Below are 25824 nucleotides of genomic sequence, written 5' to 3'. Positions count from 1 at the left end.
GTTTCCATACCAAGTCTACCTTCCTTGTCGCCATTTTTGTTCCTAGTAAGAATCTGTAATGTGGCTATGATGGAATCCATCTTCAATTGCAGCTGTTCATTCTTCCTAGCTTGATTATAAGCCATCTTTTGTAACTTTTCGTGTAATTATTGCATTTGTTCACCCATCTTCCTTCCATGCTCCTCCTCAACTTTGATCTTATTGTTATCAACCAGTGTATTGTGTGGATTCTACTTGATTATTCTTTGTGATCGAGAAGATCGAGCTCTTATACCAATTTTTAAGGATCTTCCTCAACAAACAAGACTTTAGAAGAGAAGCGAGGGAGAAGTAGAAGAAATTGAAAAGAGAGGAAGAGAGTTCTTCAGTGATTTAACATTTACTAAAACAAAATAAATTTATAATACTAATTAAATATGAAGATAAAAAAGAAAATAATATTTTAATTACTTTGAATATAGAAAAAAAAATTTATATTATTAGTCATTTTATTGATTTATTTCTTTGAAAAACTTGCGATGTAAAAACGTTTTAAAATATGTTTGATAAAAAACAATACAAATTAAAAATCTAAAAAACTAGTTCACCTAGAGAAATATTATTTTTGAGCAGTAAATTTCAAATTCTTTGAACTCTTTTTTTATATATAAGAAATTGAAGTGTTTCTTTTATCTATATATTTTTTTACAGCTAAACAACCAACATCATTTTTGGGTAAAAGGGCGACCCACCTTTCGTTTTTCAACATCTACGCAAATCCAAGAAATTAAACAGCCCGTTGGTGGGGTAGGTTAACTTTTTACTTGAATAATGAGCAATCTCTAGGTGATGTCCAACATAGGAATAACAAGGCCGGGAAACACTTACGACCAACGAACGTTCAGGACATTAAAAAACGGACACCACGTCTAACGCCCCGCCGGAGGAATTTCGGCTGAAAGAGCGCCAGAACCTCACACAACGGAGGCTTGCTACAAGACATCAGCATCCGTACCAAACAACCAAGCTCCTCTCCGCAATTATGTATGCTCTTCCCAACCCCATCAGCACAAAAATTTAAAAAAATAATTAAAAAAAAGGGAAAAAAGACTTGTATTCAAGTCGACCAAATACCAAGTCATTTTTCTAATGTTTGCACTGGCTCTCTCGTTTACTGTGAACAGCAGCTAGCATTTTGATTCACACGGCCAACATTTCATCTGTATAATGCACAGACAGCATAAGCTAGGGTGCCTGGCGACTATTAAAAATGAAACATTATAGCAGAATCTTGTTATGGATGGATATCGCCGAATCAAGAAGAACACATCCAAGGGACGAATATTACAAATTTCACCTGCATTTTATTCACAACAAAAAACGCCTTCCACCCCCCCATAATTTATGCTCATTACGTTTTAACTTCAAAGCACCTATAACACTCCGCGGAAACACAGGTGAAAAGGGGGGGCTGGAGGTACTTGTGACAAAAATCTCCTTTAAAGAGTACCGAGTATCCCAAAAAAAAAAAAAAACAGAACAAAATGGTGAGACCTGAGCTGAATCAAATTAATCATGTGAAGGTTCCGAAGAAGCTTGTGAAGAGTGTGGTGGTGGGGAACCAGCATGCTCAGTTGGATCATCCAAAGTCTTAGTGTTTGAATCAGAATTTTGATGCTTGTTGTAGCTTGCACCATCAGGATTCCGGATCAGATCAGGAAGTTTGGACAAGGAAACAGGAGTTGCAGATGACAGGGGTGCTTGTGCCATTCTTGGATAAGTTACCAGAGATGAATCCATCATAGAAAGAGATGGCAGGCTCAGACTATAGTTATAAGGGTATGTAGGTAAGGGGTGATCATATCTGCAAGTTGGGCCAAACTTGCAGACTCCATACATACTGTAGTCAGGACACACAGCTTGCCCCTGCATGTGAAAGAAGAGCAAAGAAATCAATGTTTTGCCATATAAACTCTTTTAATATATAAATAGTTCACCAGTAAATTTAAGATTCCCACTAAATTAAAACGACCAGAATTATTCATGCGAAATTGTTTCATGTAAGATGCTGACTCCATGCCACCAAATGTTAAGTATATAGAGAGCTTACAGGTCTCAAGGGAAGGCCAAATGGGCCCATAGTGTTGGTTGCTAGTTGTGCAATCCTTTCTTTTGGGTGATGGTACTTGCAGTCAGAACCATATTTGCAGGTCCCAGAACTCATAAAATGCCGGCATTCTGGTTGATCAGGTCTCTCAGGGAGAGCAGGAATGGCTGTTGATAACAAATGTGCTTGCCCACTAGAACCGGAGTCACCGTGGTTTCTCGAGTCATAAGCACGGTTGGATCCCAGAATACTAGAAGAGGACATAGGGTTCGAGTTTCCCTGGTAAACAAATAAAACCATGATATGAGATGCAATAAAAAAATTAAAAATCCCTTTCCCCAAGAAAATGCAATGAAAGAGAATAACTAGATGCAATATTAAAAGAGACAATGAGTAAATAAATATAAAGAGTTCAAAAGAGTTTATTTTGGCTTATTCCTAGGCCACATTGCAGGACACATCTGCATGCATATGTCCCAATACTAATTTATGAAGTCTCAGTGCCAGTTCACAACTTCTTCCACAGGGACAGGGACCTTTTTTTGTTTTCTGAGAACTAGCAGCACCAGATGATGAATGCGGAAGTATCTTTATTGCATCAAATAATCTATAGATAGATCAATTGTTGCTCGAGAAATAATAATAATTTCCCTTCTATAATCCCAGGATTTCAATACAAAACCACATAGGAAAACTTTTTAAATCCTTTACTTGTGTGTTTGAGTCCATCCTATAATTAACACTTTTTTAGTATGAACCCGCAGCCCAACTACCTCACACCTCCAAAACAAATGCCTTGCCAGATAATAACAAAAAAGCAGCTAATTCTTTGATGTTGGATGTAGAGGTATCATCCTACAACTTTATTCACATTAACAATGCAACTCAAAGTTGCAAAACTAATTCAGTCAGCATGACACTCAAGTAATCATACTTCAAGGTTCGCATTAAACATCACATCATCAGATCTTAAGAGTTTGATTTTTAGTTAATATGATGCAGTACACGCTTCAGAAAGGTGCAAAGATGAAATCAATCACAGAGGGAACCAGAACACAGTGAAATGGATTGCATTGATTATGGGCATCATAAAATCATAATGCGATGTTCTGATAACTCACATTTTTTGGATTAAACTATGAAACAATGAAAATGCAATGACAAATCACAGAAAAACAGAACCTTCCTAATCAGCATGCCACATTTATGTCAATCATTTATGGCAAAAGAAATTTTAATTACCACATAGGTGTTCCAGCCTGGTACAGGAACAATGCCTTGAGAAGGAGAAACAACAACAGGCATATAAGCCTGTGGACCCTGTAAGTGTGTACCAGACATATACTGTGGTGCTCTTGGTAATGACCATGCTGGAAGTCCACCTACATAAGGCAAACCTGAAGATGGAACAATTGGTGATCCTGTAGATCCAAAGGCAGCAGCTCCAGCAAGAGGCAAGCTAGTTCCAAGCGTTGCAGGCTGGGGATGGTGGAATTTGCACGCCATTCCAAATTTACATGATCTGGTCCGCATGTAGTAAGGACATGATTTTTCATCCTAAGAGTACATATTTCTAAGTTAGAAAGTCAATTTATCTAGTCTACAGCACTTAGTAAATATTAGGAAAGCCAGGAAAAAAACAAATCCAGATGTCAGGAAACACCTGACGCATTGGAAGGCCTAATGCATTGAATGAAACTGGTCCTGCACCATTCCTGTCTCTTGGATGATGATATTTACAGGTTGATCCATATTTGCAAGTTCCTGTCTTTATATAATACTGCAATGGACATTTTGAATCAGAAAGCTATAAATTACAGAGTTTTCTGTAAGGCATTATATCTAACACGAAATTTAACTAGTATTCCCTCAAAAAAGGAATCCCTTGTGTTTAACAATAACCAGTGATAAATTGTTGAGCGTCATGTCAATCTACTCATCTCATAGAATTCCAAACACATGTAATGAAGATCAAACCCAATCAAAATCTTTAACTCTAAATCAAGCGTAATTTCTTATTTATCTGAAAAATCATGAGCTTCGAAGAAGAAAGGCTCATGGAGAGACCTAATTATTTGGGTAGACTAATGTAGTGATTGACTTCAGCCATCACATGTATCTCAAACAACCAAATTCGATCTCTTTGTGGAGGAAAAAAAAAAACAAACCAAAAGAGGCACACATGGTAAAAGCATGATTTGACTCTAGTTTAATAAACAATGAACTGGCTGGTGGTTGATAAAATATGTCTACACTAATATGTGAATTTCTCTCCTTGCATTGGAGTCACCACAAAAATGTACTACTATCAATTTACCATGATAATAAGCAAGAGAAAAAGGATAGAAGAGAAACACGATAGGCATATGTTAACAGGCCAATTCTCTTTTTTTTCGGAAATTTCCCATGGTCATCAATGAAATGAAGCTCAGATGGGAGTGAACTTCTTTTCAAGAGACAGGGCAAAGAAGAATTTACCCCACAGTCAGGTTGTCCGATTCTCTCTGGAAGTTCTTCTCTCAATTGAGTGCCCTGTACAGAGAATAACAAAACCAGAACCACAAACTATTAGGAGAAAACTAGGTAATAGTAGAAGACATGCACATTAGACAGAATTTACATCAAGTAGACCCGGGGCTAAGCATCGAAACCACAGGTCTGAGCCAAAGAGAAAATAACAAATTCTAAAGCAACGATGCATTTTACCTGTGCAGCATAAATAGGATGATTAAAGCGACAATTGCTTCCATAACCACACAATCCAGTCCTTAAATAATATCCACAATCCTGCACACCAGGACGATCTGGGTATGGACTTGATTGAGCCATACCACCTTGCTCTTGAGGATCATGTATCTTCAAACGCCAAAATGCTTCTGCAACACATAAAAAAGCCAAAGAATCCAGTTAAAACCCCTCACAGCCTACCTAAGTATTGCATCATTAACTAGAGCACCTGTCCACAAAGCCACATGAGAAACTAATTAGCAAAAGTCTGTAACAAGTTTGGACTTTCCAAACTAAAAGGAACCACATAATATAGATCAAATTATTTACTACAATAGCAGAGAAGTAAAAAGAAACCCACATTAATTAATAATTTGCTAAAACACATAAAACATCAAAGAACGTAACAAACTTTCCAATTCCAGGAACATTAGGAATCACAATAAAGAAACAGGAATCCGCAAAAGCTTCATTTCATCAATTTATACATTGATTGCATCAAGCGCCCCCAAAACTCTTGATACCAAAAACCCACCAGTGATCAACAAATTGATAACAAAGCCAGTTACAACTTGCCTAAACCATCTAATACGATTACAAACACAAATCAATAATTACAGTTTTTTTCCAGACAAGAAAAAAAAAAAAGGAGGCCAGTAACTCGTAACATGTTCCATAATCAACCATCCACAGAAAAAATATGCATCTGTAATTGTTGATGACAGCAACAAAAGCAAACCACCAGACCATGATCACATCACTTTAGAAAACCCCAAAAAGAAAAAAAAAAAGAAAAAAGAAAAAAAAAGAGGCAGATCTTCACTGCCTCAAGGAAAGAGTACACACATAAATATGATGCTACTACCTACCTTCAATGTTATCAGCAGATTGATTTGACACAGCATTGCTCTTAACCTGCCTGTTGTTGTGGTCTGGCATCACAGCACAGTTTCTATGAAGCAATAATAAAGCGTTTTCTTTTATGTAATTTTATCAGTAATTTCAGTTTCCACTTAAAAGCAACAATCAAACTAACCCCTAATTAATAAATAGATAAACAACCCAAATTTTCATTCCTCAACACAAATCATCAAACCCCGAAAAGAAAAGAAAAAAAGGGTTTCTTTATTTTGAAAGAAAAATATCAAAAAAATATCTTGTATGAGTTATGGAGGTAATGTGTGAGAGAGATTGAGATAAGTAAATGAAGAAGAAAAAGAAGAATCCAATAGTGTAAGAAATATATTCCAATTAGATTTTATAAATAAATAAATAAAAATAATAACCTCTCCCTTTTACCCTTTTAATTCTTTATTTTTTTTAATTTTCTTCTGATTTCTGTGGAGTGATGGGAACTGAGTTGGGATCTCCTCTCCTCTTTGAATGAGTGTGAAACCATTTCACATAAAGTAAGTTCTCCTTCGTGTACGAATTTTATTTATTGGCTAATGAATTTACGATTTTGCCTCCAAATCGGGCTAACCTTTTTATTTCTGTTATTAACCAACGGTTTCTCTAGTGTGTTTGTTTTTAAGTTTAAAAACGTGTTTAAAAATTTTTTATAATTATTTTAATATATTAATATCAAAAATAAATTTAATAGAATATTTTAATATATTTTTTTAAAAAAATTGATGATTACTTTCAGTAAAAGAAAGACCTCTGCGCCGTTGATTGCTGCTTTACGGAGAAATGGATCCCGTCCATGTTTTTGTTTTGGAAGTTAGATTACAAGAGTGCCCCTGCAGTGAAATCCAAGCTTCGTACATTTAATTATTAATTAATTATCCGTACTGATGTTAGAGAATTGTAAAAGCTTGTGCTTGAATTTATTCATTATTATTTCTTTAAATCGAATTAAAATATTTTTAACTCAAAAAAATAAATGTAAAAGTATTATGAAATTATAAAAAAAAATTAATTATGAATAAATTTAATGTATATATTTAATAAAAAAAAATAAAAATAATATTTTTCAATAAGTGTTGTAAGAGGTTGTTAATACTATGTCACGGGTAATATCTTAAGTTAGTTTTTTTTTTTAATGTAATAAAAAATATATTAATATTATAGATGTATTTTATTATATAATTAAAAATTTTAAAAATATTATTTTCACTTAATAAAATAAAATTTAAACATGTTTAAACAAATAAATTTAGGAAGTTGTCGACATTAAAATTGAAAATCTTATAAAAAGAGACAGATAAGTAAGTAAATGCTTAATCATGATTTTTTTTTATTTATATATTTTATTATTTTAGCTTCAAGATTATTTTTTCTTAACAAGAAAAAATTATATTTATTTTTATAAATATATCATGCAAATACAATTTGTTTTATATCAAATATGAAAGAAAAATTAAAAATAATTCACAATATTTTTTGAAACATTGTAAAATACATATAAAAAAAAATAACTACTATTTAAAACAATGAGCTAAATAATTTAAAAAATAAAAGAGAGGGTATCATTTTTAAATGTCAATAAAAAAATTATTGTAAAGTAAAAAATATATTTAAAAAATAATAAAGATCAGTAAAAAAAAAGTAGTCATAGATGCTCTTAGCAACCCAGGCATACATGCGTGGCTATTTACCTAAGAGCCCAGAGGTGTCTAGGTTGTTTTTTTTTTATAAAATCGATGATGTGCTTAGTTTTTCTTTTCTTTTCTTAGATTGGATAACAAGTTGTTCGTTATGGCAGACAACTTGTCATCTTCTACAATACTTTTCAATTAATTATTGTGATCGAGAAATCAAGATTTAAGTTTAGGACTTTAAATAACAATATATCAATCTATTTTTACTTAAAAAACATCAATGAACTAGTTTTTCATCCCAAAGTACCTCTAAATTGGTTCAAATACACAAAATTAAACAAAACAATTCTTTCTCAGTTCAATCTACCCTTTTCTTACAATATGAAGAGCAAAAAAATATTTTAATAAAATTATTCTTGTTGAATAAAACTCATTAACATCAAAAATATATATTTTTTGGTTGCCTAAACATAGACAACCAAATATATTTTTTTCTCCTCAACTATTTTTTAGTGAATCTCTCTTCTCTTCAAAAATTAATGGCTAAAATATAATCAAAATAAAGTTTGAAATCAAAACGATAAATTGTAAAACTAAAAAGTTCAAAAATAAACTTAGTAAATCTTTTTGGGCAAAGATCTTTTAAAAGGGGTGTTTTAGATAGTTAAAAAATAAAATAAAAAAGCCTTGTATTATTATCTCAATTTGGTCTCTAACTGTTATTTTATATGAAGTATCAATAAAAATATTAAAATGTTATTATAACATCTCTAAACTCCATAATTATATAAGAAATATTTTTTTATATAAAATCAAGTATCAATAAAAATATTAAAATGTTATTATAAGATCTCTAAACTCCATAATAAAGCTATTTAATCTAATTTCTTACTAACACAATATAAAAAAGCTAAATTAAAAAAAAATTAATGATTGGAATAAAAAAAATTCAAAGCCAAAAAACCCGTGTAAATCCACAATCTATGTGTGGGTAAACATACGTAAATCTTCAATCGATGAAAAAAGTGAAATTAATATATATATATATATATATCATTGGGGCCAACAGCAGATTTATATGACATCATCACATCAAGAATACTCCAAAATCAAAAGAGAGGGGGGTGTTTATGTCTTTTGCTTTATCATTATTGGACAAAAGAGTAGGCGTGAGTATCACATGGTTTAATACTTTGGTTCTGTAAGAAAAAAAAAAAAAAAAAAAACAAACAAACAAACAAATAGAAAAGGGAAATTAGAAAAAGAGAAATCGTCACCGTCAAAGAGCGCGAACCTGAGTGGGCGGCGATGAGATGTGGGCCATCGGGCTTGAATTCCTGGTGGGACCCAAATGAAGTTCCAACTGCTCATAAGCACCGAAATGACAAGGCTATCCCGGTAGTACAGTTATTTCTTCCGAGGAGATAGCGATGTAAGGGTATTTTCGTCATTGAAAACGTTTAAGGTGCGAAGTCACTGAAAAATATCTCCTCGACGATTAATTGATGGGTTTCTCTTTTGTTTTTTCCTTGGCTGTAGGAAGAAGATGCGAAAAATCGTCACCGTTAATAGGTGGGAGTGATATGGACCGTTGGATATGAATTTCTTTTATTTAATGAGGTCAGGGAACCCATAGATCCCGGGAAGTGGAAAGAAAAGAGCTTGTCTCGGATTTGCTGTGTAGAGGAGGGTAGTGGGCCCCGACATTCATCAGATTGTTATGGCCAATGAAGAGCGTGTATTTTTATTTATAAATGTATTAAAATAATAATTTTTATTTTTTAAATTTATTTTTAATATTATTTACTAAAATATTTAAAAATAAATAATAATAATTTAAAATAAATAAATAAATGAAAATTTTTTGTCTTTTAAAAATTTATTTTTAAAATACAAAAACAAGTATCCCCTTTAAAATTAACTACCAACGAATATCAGACAACTCCGTTTAAACAACGCCATCATTTTTATGTTTGCTACAGAAGATTAAGAGCCCGTTTGGGGCTGAGGTCCAACCTGCTTTTGGATAAATTTTGAATTTTTTTTTTTTTTTTTTCTAAAATTGAGTACGGTTTGTACTTTTTGGATCGTTTTGATGTGCTGATATCAAAAATGATTTTTAAAAAATGAAAAAACATTATTGGCATGCTTTTTGGCACGAAAAGCTATTTGAAAAGCAACAGCTACCACACTCCCAAACACCCTCTAAAAGTAACAAGAAAACGACATTTTCCTTTTGTAACTTCACGGTGTCATTATTTGATATGGAACTATTTGGGGGCGTTAATGTCACTATATATATGGTTCATGGCTGAGTTCATGTTTAGGAATTTGATAAAGGATATTTTTAAAAGTATTTTTTATTTTAAAATATATTAAAATAATATTTTTTATTTTTAAAAAATTATTTTTTATATTAGCGTATTAAAATGATTTAAAAACATAAAAAAATATTAGTTTGAAGCAAAAAAAATAAAAATTTTTAATTTTTTTCAAAAACGCTTTCGAAACACGATGTTAAACAAAATCATTGGTGTTTGCGCTATGATTTGGGTATGTATTATTTTTTTCAGTGAAATATTCCAGCATTGCAGGTGTGTTTTAGTCCCAACAAATAAATTGGTTTTATTTGAATCATATTGGAAAAAAAAAAAGAGGTAACAATAGCAAAATATATATATATATATATATATATATATATATATAAAATTGATCAGCGAGGATAAAAAAAAAAACAATATAGTATCAACTTGGATTAAAAGATGAAATTTAAAATAACAAAACTTTTATAAAAGAGCTTATAGGGGAAAACATCATAAGAATAAGGATCAAATTGAAAAACACCAATGCATGATCAAATAAACTTTCACGTGTTGAATTTTTCAAAGCGGTTTTTTTACATAAAAATCATAATATAAATAAAAACTTATGCACCTATCCAATTAAATAAATCAATAACCATTATGTAAATAAATGAAAAAAAAGTAATCAATAATAAATAAAAACATAATTGGAAAAATTAACATACCAATGTAGAAAATATATTTAATATCATAACATGGGTTATTTACCTGGCTGTATAATGAGTTTGTTCATGGAAACCAATTTTTAATAGATATTAACACACACATAAAATTTATTGAACAACATAAAAGTAAAAAAAAAAAAAACAAATACTATGCAAGGTTGCACATATTAAAGATTTTATAAAATAATATTTAATCTAAAGAAAATATACAAAAAAAAAAATTACAGATGAATCATACTGACCTTTAAAAAACCTAAACACACCCAATATAATTAAAACATAATCATTATTTCAAGAAATGCTCAAGAATCCAAAACAATCATAAAAAAGAGGTATTAATTAAAATTTAAAACTTATAAAAATTATTGGAAAAAAACATATAAAAAAGCCAATAATATAAAAAAAAAACTAAAAGAAAGAAACGGTATTGACCTTGGTAAGTTAGTCTAGTATCTGGCCTAATCAAAACAAAGCCTGCATGCAGGCCTTTAATTTTTTTTAAAAAAAATTTATTGGGCAGACGACATGTCGTTCACCCTAGTTTTTTTTTTAAAAATCAAACGAAGTATTATTTGAAAATTCTAGAATCCAATTATTGGTGTGGCCGGAAAAATAGGGTTGTTTTGTTTGACTCAAAAACTCATTTTTGATCAAAATACCTAGGAAATACCCTAGAAACCATGTTAAACCAATTTATAGCCTTTAAAAACCCGATCCGAAACCTAAAACCAACTCGAAATAAAAAATCTTCCCAAGTTTAGATATGTTTTTAGGTGTTTTTAAGATACAATAACACTTAATCGTAACCCCCCTCAACATATGAAATCATTTGACACAAGATTTAATCGTTTTGGTGGCCTAAATCTTCCCCAACACCAACTTTCTCTTTGTAGTTCATAATTCAGCGAACCCTTTTTTCTCTTCCACCAAAAAAAAAAACTAAAAAAAGAGGAAAATAAAGTTTGGTATCAAAATGTGTTTTTAAAAAAATTATAAGGGTCGATTAACAAATAGCTTAAAAAAATAAAGGGTGCATGTGAACTTTTATAACCAATTGTAGATCTGTTACCTATTTTACCTGAATTTTTCACTTAAGTACTCTATCTTTCAATTCAACCCTCACCCCTTAAAAAACATGCAATTGGGCTCTAATGGGCACAGTTGTGCAAAAGAAAAGATTGAAGACCAAAGTAATTTTTTTTTAATTTAAAAAATACACTATTGTAATAATTGTGAAATAGTGAAGAGTGATTAGGTGAATAGTGAAAACGCCACGCATTTTAAAGTTATACTTAATTATTAATGTCCATGGTAGGAGAACACAATATTATTATTTTGTTTTTTTTCATAGATATTGTACATGTTGGTAATAGAGTTTTTTATTCATTCGTGTTTAATTATATTTTTATTAATCTTTGATTTTATAATCTAAAATAGATTTAGACATGCTTATATTTTTAAGACAAAAATATCAATTATGTTTCAAATCTCACAATTAATTTTCAATTTAGTTATTTAGATGTGTGATGAAGCAGAAGAAAAAGGAAAAAGAAGTTAAGTTGTTGTACTTTTATCATGCATTAATCATAATTATTTAATTTGAATTTAATAGTTCAGCTTCAACTACCATGATGAGAAAAATGAAAGGATCTTGATGAAATATGGTGTCGGGGTTGTGATAAAATCATTAATCTCCTAGTTCTGACAATTTAACTCACCCTTTCATTATGAAAGTGCAGGTAAATTATTGTCATTACCTATAAAAGGTTCTTTTTATCTATTTGGGGACTTTCCAATCATTAAATTAGTGTTGGTTTAGAGAGAGATTAATTACACTTTATAGAAAAGGCTTTTAAGATTGATAAGTCCTTATAACCAAAGGAAAAAAAACTGAACTTGACGCGATCATTTTTATTTTCTCCTTTTATAGGCCTTGAGTGCTTCTCTTTTTTATAAGGGAAATGTTGGTCTGTTCTATCAATATTAAATATCTCTAATTTATAGTTCAATCGAGATAAAATATATATAATTTACAGTCACATCAAGATAAAATTATCTTTGATTCATCAGAAGGTATTTGGGTTTAGTATTTGATTGCGTTAAAAAACAATGGGTCTAAAAATTCACTAGACTCACAAGTATTTAGCTTGGCGGAGCAGATGAATAAATAGTTTTAACACAAGGAATGGAATTCAATAAAATCCCAAAATCTTCAATTCTACTACCATCTTCAAAGTATTCGTTCTAATGCAAATATTAAGCAGGAAAGATTGATATCACTTAACACAGGGAATGGAATTCAATAAAATCCCAAAATCTTCAATTATACAACCATCTTCTAAGTATTCGTTCTTGACCAAAGAAAACAAAAGGAAATGCTTGAATTATACGATATTAAGTATCCCATAAGCACTTGTTTTAATACATGTTTGTTTTTTGTTTGTGATTTTCAACCTGTTTTTTAAATTATTTTTTAAAATATTTTTTACTTGAAGAAATTAAATTTATTTATTTTTATATTATTTTAATATAAAAAATTAAAAAAATATTATACATTGCAGTATCGAATTCAAAAGTCTTCGGAGCACAACGTTAACCGGAAAAGTGGTGATTGTGCTTTTTTTCTTAAGGAACCACTGGCCATGAAAAGCCATCCCTAATTTAGTAACGTGCTTGTTTGTGGGCAAATCATTATTGGAGCCCTGTGCCATTCCTGCCCTCCACCTGGCTACCTCCGTTTCGTGGACCAACCACTGTACTGGACGGTGCTTGAAAAGCCATCCAATGCTGTTGGCAGAATTTCCACTCCTAGCAAAATATGGGAAGAGGCTCATAACTCTAGACTCTCGCACGAACTCACAGGTCAATATACTTAAAATAACATGATTAAAAATTTATTTAAAAAAAAATAATATATAATTTTAAAAGAAATACAAGTTGCATGACAAAGCGAGACGAACGAACCCGTGCGATATTATAATTACAATAACAAATGTCATTTTCCAGCCATAGCAATTGGTGACGTATATGTGACCTGAAAGTCTTACATAAATATTTTATTTTCATAAATGAGTTTTTAGCTTTGCTATTTTTGATATATTTTTTAGCCATTTTGTTATTTTTTAAAAGAAATTCTCAGTTATTCTGGCAAGGGTAGTATCGTCTAAGTGAGAAAACTTTGGACCAAGGAAATCTATTGCATCTCCCAGACAGTGTCAGAAATGAAGTGGGTCCCAGAAAAAGAGAAATTATTTGGTAGTGTCAGCTCAGAGGGGAGAGACTAGAGAAGAGAGTAGTCGTACTGAGCCACCAAAAGTAAATACGATTGCGTTAATAGAAAGCGTTGTGTGAATAAGTAAGAAAATATAGCTGTCACGAGCCACAGTCCTACGCTTTGTTTTTTATTGTTAGAAAGAGTAGAGTTTTTTATTTTTAAAAGCACACATATAAAAAATATTTAAAATGTTATTAATCCAGAAATAAAAAAAATTTAAAATAATTATACTTGAAAAAAATAATAAATACTGGATAATTTATTTTTTTTATATATGATTTACAGAATTGCCGGTAGAGATATACAAGTATGCCTCCAGCTATAATTATGAATAACCTAATTTGGTATTTTCATTATTTAACTTAAATCTACATTAACTTTAACAAAATAATTTATTTAATTCATAATCAAATTAACATGCATTAGCATAATCATGTCAAATTGATAAATAAGAAGTGTTTAATATATCTTTAAATATAGAATGTGGATAGTAATGATAATCAATGGTGGCTGTTTTGGTTGAGAATTAGTTGGCCCACAATGGAGAAAGGGAGGACGACAATCTCAGGCTAGAGAAAAATGGGTGATTTCATGGTGTTTTGGGTGTATTTTATTGTGGGGAGAGAAGTCGTTGATAACAGGGAGAAGGGAGGGGCGAGTGGCTACAAGGATAAAGAAAAGAGAGGGGAAATAAAAGAAGAAATGGAAAAATAGAGGTTTTAAATATTAATTTTAAATAAAATTGTAAATGCTATATGTAACTTCTATATGACAAATAATAATTGTAAAATAAGTTCGCATATAGCAACTTTGACTCAAGTGTTAAAGATAACATATGTAATTTATAAAACTGTGCTATATCTTCAAATATTTTGTTCATTATATTACTTTAATTTTTTATTTTATTATGCTAGGAACTAAAAAATCTAAAAAAGATTTATGGGATTTTTTTATCTACTTTTCTTCCGTTGCCTAGCTGATGACAGATGCTGACACTTTTTGACCTGACCAATCAATTCTCTCGATTTGGTCCAAATTTTCCACAAGACGACTTCTTCTTCTTCCAAGTGCTGCCATCAGTCTTGAGATGTATGACCATAACGACTAGTCGTTGTTTCGTTCACTCTATGGTTTTACTAGTCCACGTCTTAACGCGTATAAATAATAAGCAAATATCTGTGGCCAAATAAGCATAGTATTGCTTAAATTGCATTTTTTTTTTTCTAATAGTAGGAGTTTTTATATATATATATATATTTTTTTTTTCAATCAACCGATATATTTTTTTAAAATAATTTTAATGATATACTTCCCGTGTTAATTCATTGTATTTTAAAAAATAAACTATAATGATAGTGATTTCAAGATTTAAATTCCATTTGTCAAGACCATTTGACCTTGAAACGTTTCCTTTGGGCAGTTTAGACTGCACCCAAACGAATACAACGGCGTAGCTAGCTAGAAAGCTATTCTCTTGTGTTTACTCTTTTTACCCCATGGTTTATGTTTTTTTTTTTAAAAAAATTATTAAATAAAGGTTTGTTTTAAATTTGAGTGAAAACTATGGTTCTATAGCAGAATTTGGACTATGCTGCAAACCATGAGCTGTGTTTGTGACTTGTTTTAGAGTTTATTTGGAAATACTGGTTAACCTGTATTTTTTAAAAAACTTAATTTTTTATTACAAATTAATTTTTTGTATGTTTTGAATCGTTTTGATGCGCTGATTTTAAAAATAGTTTTTTTTTTTAAAAATTTAATATATTTAGACACGAAAAATATTTTGAAAAGTAATTACAACCACATTTCTAAATAGACCCCAAATATTAATTTTAATTAATAAACAAAAGCCAACTAACACCGTAATTTTGTCAACTTTTAAATATATTTTTAATCGCAATTTGCCTTCCTAAATTCATAGAATACGAGTATTGAGAAGTTTGTAAGGAAAAATAAATGTACATATTAAAAATTCAGAGAAGAGAACACGTGGTTAAATTTATAAAATATTCAAAGTCAGGGACATTTTGGGATTTTACAGAACTTACGAAGCAGACATTGAAAAATTTTAACTGCATGAAAGAAATGTATTTTTTTTCCTCAATTTAAAAAGAACTAAAATATAATTTTCCTTAAGAGATTGATTTGATCCTTGTGATAAAAGTTTGCGTATCATGGTTTATAAAATGATTGATAGGTTGGTTCTAACTAAGTTATTCGTACTTTAATTGTGGATAAGTTTTTTTTTCTTTTTTTTAAGTGACGCCTGGAAAAAAAAGTTCCATTGAGGAAATTTCGTACTTTAAAAGATTGATTGTCTTCTAGCTAATAACTATAATTATTTTTTTAAAATGTAAAAAAATAATATTAAAAATAATGTTATTAAATATAATTAAATGAATCGATCTTGGAATTTCTTAACTCATTATTTATTTAATTTAAAATTTTAATTAAATTATATGAAAGCTAACTCAATTTAAATTGATTAATTTCATGTATTTAAATATAATTTTAATAACAGATAAAAATATAATTTAATTTTAAAAATAATTGTAAGATAATAATTTTTTTTTTCAAATACCAAAACAATAAAAAATTAGATAAATCCCGGCCCCTCCACAACCGATTTTGCACAAATATATATATATTAAAATGTTTTATGCTGTCTGTTAAGTAATGAAGTCAAAAACATTGTGATTGTAGAATGATAATGAAGTGGTGGTGGAGGATGGCGATGTCAACAATAATTATTGTAGTTGTTGAAATTATTAAATAATATTCTAATTGTATAATGGAATAAGAAATATTTTAGAAAATTTTATAAGCTAAAAATATTTTTAATAAGTTAGAAGGTTGATTGTGAAATATCAAACATAAATCAAAAAATATTTTTCTATGCAAAATCAACACCCTTTTAATTGGAATTGTTTTTTTTTTTTCACATTCATGATCATATCAGATCTCTAAATTAGCTTTTTTTAAGGGAATGTTTTTACTCGAATCACCATCTATCAATTTATTGAATATATTAATAGAAATGTTTTAGAAAATTATGAAAAACACTCCCAATGACGCAAACTTTAATATTTGTGTCCCTTCTGTTTGTTTTTTTCTTTTCTTCGAGGGATACAGATTAGATCCATTTATTTCAGAATGAAGAGTTTTTTTCCCGGCTCACTTCTGATCGACAACAAGAAACAAGCGCCACCCAATAGCCCATGAAAATGTAGTACGCAGTGCACAAGACTTGATTTCACTGTCGGCACAAAAGCGCTAGGATGATGGTGTAGGATGTGCTTGAGAGTGTTTTTTTAAAATTTATTTTTTTAAAATATTTTTAGATTATTTTAATATGTTAATATTAAGAATACTTTTAATAAATAAATAAAATATTATTTTAATATATTTTTAAATAAAAAAATACTTTAAATTACAACCACTGCAATATTTTTAAACGCATCTCGCACATCGCAATTCTGTCGGAGAACCTATTTTCATATCCAATCGAAGCTAATATTCTTCTGCACGTAATTCTAAGGGTCAAGTCCAAATTAACTGGATGTTCATTCACCAGGCCGCTTGCAAGGCCAGTAATGGGCTCTAAAAACGTGAATCCAATCTTATGGACAGAGTCCGGAGATTTGAGCTTAAACCATCGCCACGCCATCAGATCATGACACTTGAGAATGGAGATATTCCCATTCAATAATATGTTAGTTTTGTGATTGTAATTTTAAAAAAGTTAATTTTATAAAAAGTAATTTTAGTTAAGATTGATTTAGTAATTATATATATTTGGTTAAAATTGTGATTGAAATTAAGGTTAAACAAAAAGTAATTTAATGTGTTTGGTTTAGAATGCCTTTTAAAATTGAGGTTATAAAATAATTAAAATATATATATATATATATATATGTTTATATATATATATATATTAATTTGATGATTTTTAATGTAAATGTTATGTCATCAAGCGATCTCCATCTAATTTATGTAGTGTTATTGAATAATGTTAAATACTAGTTTTTTGAATAAAACACAATTAAAAATAAAAATAAAAATAAAAATTAAATTTTTATTACCGGGTTAGACTTAATTCATTGTATTTAGCTTTGAAACAGATCCGATTCAGCCGAACAGTGAAGAATGAATTACTTCATTCTGGAAAAGAGGCTGTGTTACATAAATGCATCCCGTAGTATGTAACTTCTACTTTAATAAAACAAAGTTTTCAACGTAAATAAAGATAAGGTCCACTAATAAAAATCATGACTGATTTTATAACCAAACAAGAAGTTGCAACTGTTAAATAATAAAAGATGCTGTAAATGCTTAGCTAAACGGGCTCTCAGACTCTCACGGAGCTCTCTTGTGAGGACCAACTGAACCATACAAGGCCCTGGTCACGGTGGTTCAACCATTAACCGAACGTGGAACTATAGGCACAAGCCGCCCACGAAACAACTGTGGCTGCCTTGAACCGCTCAGGAACCATTCAAATTCATAAGCAAAGAACCGGCGGTAAATATAGATTGAAAACGATGACGCCTACGAAATGGGGTGGAGAGCAAGAAATTTGAAAGAACGATTCTTCAAAAATGGTCATTCCGTACCAGTCAGGAAACTCAGGGGAGATCAAACTGCAAAATGTCAACTCATCGAGGCGTTGAACTGACCAGTATTGCTGCCTATCTAACCTCTGATGTTATTTTGAATAGTATTAGAGCATCTCCAATAAAAAAGATAAATGGAAAGTTAAAAATAAAAATTTAATATTTTATTTTATTTTTTTGTTTATTTTGCACATTTTAAGAGAAAAGTCAAACAAAATACTAAAATATTTTTTCTCTCTCACAAATACTATTTTTACATATATCTTCAAAGAGCTAAAATCAACAAAGTAAGACTACTAAAAAAATAAACCAATTAAATATAGTTATGTGAAAAAAAGAAATAACATCAAACTCATTAAAAAATAATAAAACACTTATTTCTTCTACTCCAATATAAATGACTCTTTAAATAATTTTTTTAATTAAAATATAAATATGGTAAATGAAATTATATTTATATCATTTAAAATATTATTTTATTAATTTAGCTTTTAAAATAACAATTTGTCCTGGAGAAGTTTTACTGCCTATCTAACCTCTGGGATAAACCTGTAATTATCTGCAGAAGATTGGAAGATTGCTTGTAGCATCTGTGTAGTACCAGAATAACCTGTACGGGTTGTCTTAAGTGAAGTCACCTCCCCATCTGCCACGTATCAACATCGTAGGAAAGCTAAGCAAAACTGTCGGCACCACCTCAGTAGAAGAACGGTTTATTATTATTATTGTTTTTTTAAATTTAAGAGAGAAAAGAGAATCATAGTAAAATAACGAAGAAAAGAAGAAGTTGGCCTGTCCGATTCCGTTGTTATAAATCGCTACATTTGTTGTTCACTGGGCTTCCATATCGCCTAAAAAAGAGATCAAGATTTTTTCATTTTGTTTTTGTGTTTTTTAATCAATTTCAAGATATTTTGAGTTAGAAAACTAGTTTCTTAAACTGTACCACGATCATGGTCATATTGTCACATCCCTGGCCACCTGCTGTTGATGGCGCCAAACCACCTATCAAACACTCTCTCGCACACTGCAGAGAGCTTGTTTTCCTGCATTATTGAGGTTTCCAGTCAGATTTTTGCAATGCTTAACCTAGCAAATGTAGATTCACAAGATAGAATCAACAAGATCATTTTTTTTCCCCAAACATTCCATCAACATCAAAATGTAGAAAAACAAAAGTGGAGGGACGAATGAAAGAGTAATATTTCAAAACCTAACAAGAGGAGGTCTAAACCACATACCGACTGTAGCTGTTCATGAATAAAATCTACTAGTTCCTGGCTTGACATGCAATCCCTGAAACAACAAAAATGACCTTTTAATTAATTATTCATGACTTTGCGACTGGCAGTTCTACAAAATGAATAAAATTGGATTATCAGCACACTGCCCAGGGCCTATCCAAGTGATCCACAGATTAATTTAAAGTGAATAAAAGATTCAAAGGCTGCAGTTGCGATTCAACTTTAGATGATTTCTGAAACTTCAAGGAAGTGTAATCTTCAAGTCATGGGAACACAATGAACACGCCTCAATCCCACAAACAACTGCAATCTATACTTTTATATCAGTAAGCAGTGTTGAGCATCTAATTCGAAGGAAACAGTGTTCATTAGTTTCCTAGTTCTTGTCATGTAAATATGTGGCCATCAGCTAGGGCTAAACCTCGCTTTATATATTCCATTGAGTTTCCTTCAATTAAAACTACCAAAGCCTCCACTCAGTTTTTTGGTTTTGTATTTTCATCACCAAAATCCAAGCACATTCTATTTCTTTGTTAAGAGAATCAGCACATCATGGATCGACATTCTAAGGCACGTACTGACTAAGAAAGATAACATTAGATGCATACCATATTCCATCACATGCCAGCACAAGAAAATCATCGTCATCACAAAGCTCAAACTGATGCAGGAACAGAAAAAGGTCAACAAAATAAATGTTAATTGAATACAAAGAATTTCAGGTATGAAAAATAAAGTAGATGTTAAAGCAATAAGAGAAAATCAAGGTGGCATTGAAGATGCGCACATGACCAGCCAAGATTTGGAGAGAAAGATAAACAGGGCCTATTAGGAGAGCAATTTGTTATAGCAGAAAGTAGAAAACGCATACAGTGTTTATATCTGGATTGGCTGTCACGATTTGCTTTTCAACGGGTAGAAATTTATTCTGCTTGAACTCCATATCACCTGCATTACAAGCGAAAATATGAAGAATTGAAAGAAGATACCTCTCTCATAAATAAATGCACACGAGCGTGGTCGTCCACTCATTAAGATGCATACCAAGTGAAATGTGTGCATCAAGGATATACAAACACAGACATGAATATGAAAGTACAGGTGTCAGTGGGAGTGCACATGGAGGGTCGGTGCAAACATGCTTTTGAATGACAGTGCATGCCTATTATAGAATAGAAAATTAATATAGGATGTTGTTATCATTGCAGTTACTTATGTATCAATTAGAATAGAAAAATAATATAAAATACAGTGTTTTGCTGTCTTTATATAAATAAAAAGGTTGGTTAAGACACAATCCAACACATTCTATTATTCTCAATTATTCCCAATGCCTTTCAAATACGGAAAACACAGAACAGTCTCAGCCTTGTGCTCTATGGTATAATCACTTATAAATCCAGAAATGGAGAACCAGGGATTGAGTCTCCAAGCCACACTCACGGAGCAAGGGACTGGGATCAGGAGTTCACAGGAATGTTAGGTACCTATAGCCCTTGAAAGATTTAAAATGTCATCGACCCGCCCTGCTTGTACGGAACCACCAGCTTTTAAAATCCGTTCTTTCTCATCCTCAAGATCAGGTTTGTGATCTGTAGACAAATCGTAAGCCTGCATCAAAGAGAGGTATGTTTACTGAAAAAAGTATACAAGGTTTTGTCCATATCAACCATATGCCTCTAAGCCCATTTATCAAGATACTATCCCATCTCCTTAAAACTTGGAGAAAAGGTGAATTGATTAGCTGAGGCAGAAGTAAAGTTGTAGGAAATTTCAACATTAATCCAAACAAACCCTACCCCTACAAACAATCTTTAGTATTTTGGGTGAAAACTAAACCATCATTTCTTGTTAAATGAAAAATACCTGACCCTCTGTTGATATCACACATCTAGAATCACCAGCATTCGCAACAATGAGGTGGTTGTTTCTAATAATCGCAACACAGGCTGTGCTCCCAGAAGTCATTGGTCCAGAGAAGTCAGAATGAGGACCCTGATCACCATGTTAAGAGTAAAATAAGTTCTTTAACCATTTATATTGAGTGATACAAAGATCCACTATTACAGTATGTGTGGTTGATGCCCACCAAATGCATTTGTTTTGTGTATAAAATAATAAAGATCGATCCATTTTTAACATAGTTAAGTTTCTGGGTATTTTATACATTTGATAGAAGAGGCAATTACATAAAGGCAATAGCTGCAGTGCACTCCATTTGTTTATAAAATACCTTTTCAAAAGCCCAATCATCACCACCCCTTGGGGACCATATCAACCCTTCTATCATGCCAGTAAACTTGGTTATCAACCCTTCTATCATGCCAGTAAACCTGGTTATCTTATCACCCAAGGCAGCTAGTTCCCGCCACCCTCTCTGGCCACGCATCATCTCATCCATTCTGCATGAAATGCATAAAAGGAAATCATGAGTATGTATCTTTAATTAAAAGTTCGGGAAGCATTCTTGCAATATTGTTTTGAGAAAATAGTAGGCACTTACAGAACTATAAATCCTGAAATGACCAAATATGCATTCTAAAGAACAAAATTTATGAGTCAAAAAAATCATTAATGCTACAGAGAAACGAAACGGACATTATCAAAATTGCTTTAAAATATTTATAAGACATATTATCGCTATCTCTAGTTTACAATTACTAATGAGGCTCAAAACTCTTGCATCGAGGATGGAGAACAACATCAAGATAATTCTAAGCATCGAAACATTATTAGATTGGTACATCACTGTTCACTTAAAATAGCCTTCAATAGGAAAAACCTCCACTAATAAAAATCAAGTAACCTGAAAAATACACGTAAACTAGCCCGGATATCCCGGATTACAAAAAAAAAAAAAAAGTAACCTGAAAAATGCTTTCTGGACAGAAGTTTCCAAATCTCCTGCTGCATATGCTTCATTCTTGCAAACCTGCCGATGGAGATACTTGGCACAGAATTTTGCAACTACTTTACCTGCAAGTTACCGGACTAAAGTGGGTAATCATGACCTAAATGCCAATTAGACCAACATACTGACCTAGGTACAGCCGTACAAGAGGTATAACAAGGGACGTGTTCAGAACTGAATAACCACCCATAAGAGACAAGCATCAATGGAAACGAAAACAGGAATTCAATGGCTGAAAATGTTATTCCATAAGCTAACATTGTTAACTGGGTACATATTTCTTCCATCACAAATACCCAACTCCACTAAGTTTTGAACATGTTGAATTTGGCTACATGGATTCTTTCCCGCAATCATTAGCAGATCACAAACTTAAAGTGAGTAACAAGAAGAAAATTAATCCCAAAAAAAGTATAGGCAGGATAATACTAAGCTTTTAAAATGGTCAGAGACTAATCGTATATTCACATGAAATTGGAATTGAACATGGTGGGATTACTATATATGACTTAGATCATCTGAGGGCATAGCCAGAAATCAATCTGAAAACAACAAAATCGGAAATGGTGCGTATTCAGGAAATAACATTTTAGCTAAGCAATGATATGTAGCATATGAAAATATACGTGAAACTTGCAAGCCTTACCTCCATGTCCATCATAAACACCAAAGAATGAAGTGGTAGCGTCCAAATCAGTTATTGCAGCATGCTAGGAACACAAATAACAACAACCATATAACAAACAGCATGTCATTTATGTAAAAAATAAAATAAAGTATAAAACAAATGCAATAACACATTCATATTCCGGACTAATTAATGGGCATCAAGGTTGTTAGTAACAAGACTGAAAAACTTGGAATATTCGCATAGATCAAATGCTGGGTTAACTACTCACTGCATCTTCCATGGTTGCACGCCAACCTTGCATGGATGATAAACCATATCTAAGCCTACCATTCTCGCCATCCTCTGAAAATTTCTTCGTCTTAGGAGAACTATGACATATCCCCATCACTATCTGAAATCAAAGAGCAAGTAACTACGAGTAAACACCAAAATAAGAAAAATTTGGATCAAACAACTCCGTCCAACAGAAACGCAAACTACAACATAACTACAATCTCATGCGCACACTTCAGTCCTAGTCCTAATATATTCTTCAGTTACCAAAATTCTGAAAAATTCAGCTTTTGATGCTTAACACTGGCCAAACCTACAGACAAAATCAAGCCATTTCATTTTAAATACCTTTTAAATTAAGATTATCGCCAAACTTGTTTCTATTCCTGATTCATCACAGTGCACCAAGTCAGGAATTACGCCATTAACTGATTAAATCAAATCCAAACCATCAACAAACAAGCAGAGGTTTCAATTTAAAAATGTACAATCTTTAACAGGATTTAAAGCCATAGTTAATATCCTTGTTCAAAAAACTGCATATCAAGATCCAATATCAACTCAAACCAGGTAAGTACAAAAAGCCAAAAGCCAATTTAAAAAGCAGTAACTGGATAACAGAAGTTTCAGATCAAAGAAAACAACAGAAAAAAACAAAACTAGATACACATCCCAAGTTGCAACTCCAATAAATGTTAAAATAAAGAAAGATACAACATTAACCAGATAGTAATCTGGACCACAGTAATAAAAATAAAAATAAAAAAAACAAGAATGCATTTATAAAGACAATAATATAGCAACACAAATATCCAACAATTTAATAACTTACTCAGGATTAATTAAAGCATATACTTGTATTGGGGGAAGGTGAACATTAAAATCACAATAATATAGCAACACAAATATACAACAATTTAAAAAGACAAGCATGCATTCATATTTTATGCACTTCTCCCTTCTGGTGGGCCAGGGGGTGAACAACTCACTTCTCCCTTCTGGTGGGCCGGGGGGTGAACAAGAAAATCACAACAATATAACAATACAAATATTTAATAATTTAAAAAGACAAGCATGCGTTTATATTTTATTCACTTCTCTCTTCTGGTGGGCCACAAAAAATGACTTGCCACAAGATCAATTACAGCATAAACTTGTATTGGGGGGAAGGTGAACATGAAAATCACAATAATATTGCAACACAAATATCTAATAATTTAAAAAGACAAGCATGCATTTATATTTTATTCACTTTTCCCTTCTGGTGGGTCGAGGAGTGAACAAGAAAACCACAATAATATAGCAACTCAAATATCTAATAATTTAAAACGACAAGCATGCATTCATATTTTATTCACTTCTCCTTTCTGGTGGCCTAGAAAAAATGAGTTGCCCCAGGATAAATTAAAGCATAAACTTGTATTGGGGGGAAGGTGAACATGAAAATCATAATAATATAGCAACACAAATATCTAATAATTTAAAAAGACAAGCATGCATTTATATTTTATTCACTTCTCCCTTCTGGTGGGCCGGGGGGTGAATAAGAAAATCACAATAATATAGCAACACAAATATCTAATAATTTAAAAAGGCAAGCATGCGTTCATATTTTATTCACTTCTCCCTTCTGGAGGGCCATAAAAAATGATTTGCCCTAGGATAAATTAAATTATAAACTTGTATTGGGGGGAAGGTGAACATGAAAATCACAATAATATAGCAACACAAATATCTAATAATTTAAAAAGACAAGCATGCATTTATATTTTATTCACTTCTCCCTTCTGGTGGGCCGGGGGGTGAACAAGAAAATCACAATAATATAGCAACTTAAATATCTAATAATTTAAAAACACAAGCATGCGTTCATATTTTATTCACTTCTCCTTCTGGAGGGCCACAAAAAATGATTTGCCCTAGGATAAATTAAATTATAAACTTGTATTGGGGAGAAGGTGAACATGAAAATCACAATAATATAGCAACACAAATATCTAATAATTTAAAAACACAAGCATGCATTTATATTTTATTAACTTCTCCGTTCTGGTGGGCCGGGGGGTGAACAAGAAAATCACAATAATATAGCAACACAAATATCTAATAATTTTAAAAGACAAACATGAATTCATATGTTATTCACTTCTCCCTTCTGGTGGGCCACAAAAAATGACTTGCCCCATGATCAATTAAAGCATAAACTTGTATTGGGGAGAAAGTGAACCTGAAAATTACAATAATATAGCAACACAAATATCTAATAATTTAAAAAGACAAACATGCTTTCATATTTTATTCACTTCTCCCTTCTGGTGGGCTACAAAAAATTACTTGCCACAGGATCAATTAAAGAATAAACTTGTATTGAGGTGAAGGTGAACCTGAAAATCACAATAATATAGCAACACAAATATCTAATAATTTAAAAAGACAAACATGCTTTCATATTTTATTCACTTCTCCCTTCTGGTGGGCCACAAAAAATGACTTG

General features: G+C 31.4%; 2 protein-coding genes across 3 annotated transcripts; both read right to left on the bottom strand.

Moving 5' to 3' along the window:
• Positions 1–1243: 1243 nt before the first annotated feature.
• LOC118031962 (zinc finger CCCH domain-containing protein 3) lies at positions 1244–6062 on the bottom strand. Of its 2 annotated transcripts, none has more exons than XM_035036510.2 (7): positions 5683–6062; positions 4793–4962; positions 4565–4618; positions 3750–3866; positions 3329–3643; positions 2090–2365; positions 1244–1905 (listed from the first exon to the last, which is right to left on the bottom strand). In XM_035036510.2, the coding sequence occupies exons 1-7, from the start codon at positions 5750–5752 to the stop codon at positions 1549–1551; spliced, it is 1359 nt and encodes a 452-aa protein (XP_034892401.1). In that variant the 5' UTR covers positions 5753–6062; the 3' UTR covers positions 1244–1548. The 2 variants fall into 2 exon arrangements, with proteins under 2 accessions (XP_034892401.1, XP_073263827.1); XM_073407726.1 differs by having other exon boundaries at positions 4793–5042; positions 5683–6060.
• A 13128-nt stretch (positions 6063–19190) lies between these two features.
• Positions 19191–23890, bottom strand: LOC118031968 (probable protein phosphatase 2C 60). Its single transcript, XM_035036517.2, is given in 11 exon segments — positions 19191–19271; positions 19273–19317; positions 19513–19567; positions 20124–20176; positions 20387–20463; positions 21003–21126; positions 21382–21510; positions 21749–21917; positions 22383–22491; positions 23073–23136; positions 23326–23890. Coding segments are annotated over 11 exon segments (1023 nt in total). The 5' UTR covers positions 23443–23890.
• Between the last annotated feature and the right edge of the window lie 1934 nt (positions 23891–25824).

The sequence above is a fragment of the Populus alba genome, chromosome 2 (genome assembly GCF_005239225.2).
Source record: "Populus alba chromosome 2, ASM523922v2, whole genome shotgun sequence".
Classification (NCBI taxonomy): Eukaryota; Viridiplantae; Streptophyta; class Magnoliopsida; order Malpighiales; family Salicaceae; genus Populus; species Populus alba.
Note: the sequence above shows the minus strand (reverse complement) of the source record. Positions and strands in the feature narration are given on the sequence as shown.

What these genes read in the sequence shown, in the direction of transcription:
- LOC118031962 (XM_035036510.2), bottom strand. Translation starts at nt 5,752, where the DNA reads ATGCCAGACCACAACAACAGGCAGGTTAAGAGCAATGCTGTGTCAAAT. An exon ending in TAGGCCTTCCAATGCGTCAG is followed by an intron (nt 3,644 to 3,749) that starts GTGTTTCCTGAC and finishes ATGTACTCTTAG; the next exon opens with GATGAAAAATCATGTCCTTA. An exon ending in CAGGCTGGAACACCTATGTG is followed by an intron (nt 2,366 to 3,328) that starts GTAATTAAAATT and finishes TTTGTTTACCAG; the next exon opens with GGAAACTCGAACCCTATGTC.